General features: G+C 37.9%; 1 protein-coding gene and 1 pseudogene across 1 annotated transcript; both read left to right on the top strand.

Moving 5' to 3' along the window:
- The first annotated feature begins 424 nt into the window (after positions 1-424).
- LOC147441984 (uncharacterized) lies at positions 425-3,826 on the top strand. Its single transcript, XM_086529317.1, has 8 exons — positions 425-991; positions 1,098-1,250; positions 1,333-1,443; positions 1,558-1,692; positions 3,002-3,061; positions 3,154-3,216; positions 3,434-3,505; positions 3,605-3,826. The coding sequence occupies exons 1-8, from the start codon at positions 425-427 to the stop codon at positions 3,824-3,826; spliced, it is 1,383 nt and encodes a 460-aa protein (XP_086385443.1).
- Positions 3,827-4,552: 726 nt separating this feature from the next.
- LOC147441985 (uncharacterized) lies at positions 4,553-5,033 on the top strand (annotated as a pseudogene).
- The last annotated feature ends 317 nt before the right edge of the window (positions 5,034-5,350 follow it).

Here is a 5,350-nt window from a genome sequence, read left to right on the forward strand (position 1 = left end):
TCAAGGAAACGATGGCTTCTGAAACACGCTATGCCAGGCATGCATTTGCTCGAGTGTTGATTTCGGCTCATATTTCCTTGAACGTAAGTTCTTACTTTGATTGAGATTCTTTTAATTTTGCTTCCAGCTTTCCAGATTTGAACTTTGAGCTTAATAAGGTGATGACATGGGACACACCAGTAGTGGTTGATTTTGTAGAAAGATTCTGTGGTACATCCCAGTACATAGAGCCTATTTTTTTCAATTGTATCAATGGTAAGCTTCTCTTATACCTTACTATTGAAGGTTGGAATGAAATAGGCATAAAGTCAGTGGCCCATAGGTATGCTTTGTAGGTTGGTCAAAGAGGGTATTAGAAGGTGGTTCCACTTTTGTTCCAAAGAATATAACATTACCAAGCTTTCATACTTCACAGAATGTGACCATGACCTCACAAAGTGAAGCTCTAGAATACAATCTTCAACCTCAAGAAAAAACTACTTTGCCAGATCTTGTAAGTGACTCTATTTCAAGTCATGTAGTAATCCCTCTTAACGGTGCACGTCCAATAACATACGATAGGATATTCTATCCTAGGAAGGTAAAGGAAATGTATTCCACTGTTGGAAAATCCTTTCTTATAAAATATTACCGTGAGGCATGGGCGTCCTTCAACAAGGGCATGGTGAATATTAGAGAGTTGTTCGAAATGGGTTTTTGCGGGCAAGACAAAGAGGATTTTTCATCCATCAATCTCCGTAATAGTCGAGAAAAGTCTAATCAAATTCTCGAATTCATTAAAGAAAATATGAAGCACATTCCACCTCTCGACTTTGGAAAACTTGGACTATTGCCATGGCGAGTCGAAGATGTGTATATGAAGGTCTTGGAGCATAGGAACTACATCAGAAAGTGTGGAAAGGGAGTGGTGGATGTAAAGAGGCGTAGATTTTACGCACAAGGCAACAATATTTATCAAAGTCTTGGTTCGAACCACACCGAATCGCAAACGGTATTACATGTATGTATATAGTTTCATTACTTCTTGTTAGTATTGCTTGTATTGGTTGCTTCTTGATCTAATTTCACTATATAATTATTGTTCATTTTAGAATGAGTCACTCATGGATGACATCCCTACTATTGAGGCCTCACAAATTTCCCCTCGTGGGAATATTGGGTCGACAACATTGCTCAAAGAGGAGCCTCCTCGAGGTGCATTCTACACGGGTCTCGTCCAAGGCGTCATAGCCCTCGACGATAGTGATGAGGTGATTTGATTAAAAAAAGTGAATTCAATTCTTTAAATGTATGTACGTCATCTTGAAATAGTTATGCATGGATTCTGTTTAGGAGGCATGGTTGCAGGGAGAATTACAAGCAAGCTACGAAGTCCTACATCCTTGCGTCAATAAAGGTTTCTTGGAGTCCTCTAAAGATTGCCACAATAATCAAGCTCTACATGTAAGTTTTAAAGAGCTCATGATTCTAGCATGTTTAAAAACTTAGTTTGTTTCTCTAGATTTTCTTGTGTACACTATCTCTCACTCTTACAGTGTTCTATTGTTATTGGTGAAGGAATTGTCTATTACAAACATCGTGAGTGTCTCATGGGAACATCACTCAACTAAAGGGCTCATTGAAGAGTTTAGCGTGATACATCCTTCTTACAAAAATAAGAAAAACTCAATTGATATGGAAAATGGCTTTACTGTAAGTCAAATCACATTTTTGTACTTTGTATATAAATGTGTGACAGTGTGTGTGTGTATTAACTCTTAACTCCATGTGTGCACTCTAAAAATGCTTATTGAAAGTCCTAAGGAAATGGAGTAAGTGAACAATGTCAAAGCTAGATGTTAGTTTGCTCACAAATTAGTACACTCTACCATTATTCATTTCTGTAATTCTTTTTTAATGCTAGTGGTATAGTAAAATATTTCTAGTCTCTGTCAAAATGTAAGTCCATGCTTTATGTAAGTCATGTTTTGTTGTGTAAATGTAAAGGTCATTCATTCAAAATGGAAAAATGATAAAATAGGAAAAGATAGCCATCGTGTCTTTGTGTTTGTCAAAATTAATGTAAGTCCATGCTTTATGTAAGTCATGTTTTGTTGTGTAAATGTAAAGGTCATTCATGCAAAATGGAAAAATGATAAAATAGGAAAAGACACTCATCATGTCTTTGTGTTTTTTAACATCAAGTAGATTAGCTCAAGTTTTTTTCTCCATTTAGTATCTCTTTTCTTTTGCTTTGGTATGTGTCCTCTCTCTACACTAGAGCACTAACCTTACACAACACTAGCTCTTTTGTGATTTATGAGAAACCTGATGGATTTTATTTCATTTTTAGGATATGTCTAGGCCATTTTCAAAAGATGTAGAGTAGTTGAATAGAAGCACAATTGTTAGCGGCTCCATTTCTAATGAGATCCAAAATGATTTTGACTATAATGTAAGTCTTGAGGACTTTGTGCAGCAAGGTAGGACCAGTTTACAAGACAAGCGGATAGGAGCGAAAGTTAGACACTCTCTCTGCCTCTCTCTCTCTCCCCCCCCCCCCCCCCCCCTCTTTCAAATGACTTATTTTTAGTTGAAAACAATCTAGCACTTATCATTCTTTAAAAGGCTGAATATTGATTCATGTATATTAGTAGTTGATTGTTAAATGTTGTAGGAAAACATATTTATTCTATCTCATTCAAGCGGCTCGCCAGAGTCTAATGAAACAAGGGAGGATCTCAACATGCAATGCTTGGGTGGTAACGAACATTCAAAGCCGAGGGATAAATGTTGTCAACAAATGATCGATGACATAGGATTTAATAGTTTTGTAAGTAAGACCTGAGGTGTAAGAAAATTGCTTCACTCCTTTCTTCCCCCATGTCCCACCTCTCTCTCTCTCTCTCTCCCTCTTCCCCCCCCCCCGCCCCCCCAAACACACACTAAAAAAAACAGATAAAAAAACTATTCTTACTTGGTTTGTGTGTGCTCTTTGTTAAATTCTAACTTTGATTCATAGAATAAAGAAAACAATACCAAGAAGCCGACAAAAAAGTTTGCAAGCCTGTCTTCAGTGATGGTAATCATTGCCACTATGATTTAAACTAGCTTTAAATTTATATAATATCCTTATGTCCATGCCATGTACTTAATGAGAGTTTCGTCTCTTAGAACACCTCTAACAAGGAGCCTCTTAAAAAGAAAAAGAAGGTGCCAACTCTTAGTGGAAGGAAGGTACGCTCTGTGATTAACTCAAATGTTGCTATGAGCACGGTAGTTTATCAATTTTCTTGACCATATGTAGGCTCTTTGTGATCTCTCCAATAAAATCTCACCGTCTATGGCCAACGAGAATAACCCCATAGTGAGTGGAAAATTTAGTAATTTGATTTTGTGAATGTTTGGACATTCTTAAGGACGACTAATTTTGATTAATGGTTTTCTTGTGTAGATGCCTATAGCAACAAGGTTGTGTCGAATTGTTAAAAAGCTCCAAAGGTTCAACGATAACTATGATGAAGAGGTGAGATTAAGGAAATGTAAAACCTCCACATGATATTACTTCGTGATTGTAAACTAGCATTTCTTTAAGTTACTAATTTTGGTTTGTTAAATTCTTAAGGTTGTGGAGGAGGTCTTGTGCAATGACCGCATGGAGGCAATCGCAATGGACGCGTTGAACCTAGATGATGTAGATGATATGTATGGCCAACTTTGGCCAACTGTAAGAGACCTGAAGAGCATTCACAAGTCACATTTCAAACATTGCACTAGCAAATCAAAGCAAGAAGATCTCTTGAGATCTTATGTGGAGTGGATTGCTACCACTAAAGCTTCTATTTAATCGCCCTCTGTATTTTTAATCAAATTAAAAATGAAGCTTTGCCAAATTCTCCACCCTTTTGCCCTTTTGTCTCTTCATTCTACATGTGCTCATATTTATGTTTTGCTTGAAATAGAGAAAGTTTTGATAATGGGTGAAAGAGAAGAATCATTCATTGTGTTATTATACATATATTGATAAACGCAGGTATATGAGGCCATGGGATACTGCCTAAGGGATGAGGTGTAAATGTGGCTTTAAAAGTAATGTCATGGTTGCTTTATTTTGAATGCTTTGTGGGTGAAAATGTGAACTATCTACTGGAAACTTAATTTTGACTCTAGCTTTAATTATTTTTTATATGGTTTCACTGTCCAGCTTCCAAATGGGAAAAAGAGTTTCCCATGTAGAAGTTCTAATATCCCAATTGGTAATTGTAATATCCCAAGTGGAAAACTTTTCAAGTTGGGGGTGAAGTGTTTAATTTTTCCATGTTAGGAAAATTAGATTACCACGTGCATGAAGAAAAGTCTTGATTTCTTTATGGTAAAAATACCTAGAAGTATTTTACATCATGGAAAACTTTTCAACATGGAAATTCAGATGCTACACATTTCTCAATTGGAAAAGGGAATACCTCTTTCAATTTACAGTTGAATCTGGTAATCTTTATGGGAATAATGGTCTCTTTCCAACTAGAAATTGGTCATGAAGTTCTTGTGATCAAGAGCCTCGTAACTCGACAAGATGAAGCGATTCTATGCAGCAGAAGAAGAAGAGCAAGTGGACCACAGAAGCTGCAAGGTGGCGCCACAACAGAAGCATGCCGAATGTAGCTCCTACACTGCTCTTCCTCTAGCGCCTGCTTTCCCATGATCAGCTGCGCTCTCTCTGCCGCAAACCCGCCCTTTAATGGCGGCAATGAGCAGTACTACCTGTCTGCCGCCGCTGCTTGTTTTCAGGTACCAAGTGCTGCTTGTTCCATGCAGATGCAGCTTGTTGACATGCAAGGCCCCAGCAACACGTTGTCGGCCGCGCTGCTTACAAAGAAACTTGGCTTTCAATTACAGGCCAGCATGAGAAGGCGCTTCTCCTTGAAAAACCCTTATAATATACCCCACGCAAGGCCATCTCTGAATTGGGTATCATGCACGTCCCTGTGCCACCTTTCGATAAGGAGTCCCTTCTCCAAGCGTCAGGATGATGAAGGACCTGAAGTTGTGATGGTAATTTTCAAAAACCCTAAAATTTTGTAGAAGACGAACTCATCAGAATCGTCATGATTCATGCTTTAATGTCCCCACGATTAATGATATTCTAATTGTAATGAATTAATAATGATGATTTGTGCCTGAACGCCTGTGCCTGCTCTTTTGGATTTTTAATGTATTTTCTATGCCTGCATGCGGCCGAAGTTTTAATTATTGAGTATTCTTTAATTTGCATCTCTGCCTTGGCGAATTAAACAGTGGTTCGGTCACTGCGCCCTCGTGCCCTTTTGTATACATTTTGAGTTTAGTTATGTTAAAACACAAGAAGTTTTGG

This window comes from Adiantum capillus-veneris, chromosome 14 (genome assembly GCF_014529385.1).
Source record: "Adiantum capillus-veneris isolate H3 chromosome 14, ASM1452938v2, whole genome shotgun sequence".
In the NCBI taxonomy this organism is placed as follows: Eukaryota; Viridiplantae; Streptophyta; class Polypodiopsida; order Polypodiales; family Pteridaceae; genus Adiantum; species Adiantum capillus-veneris.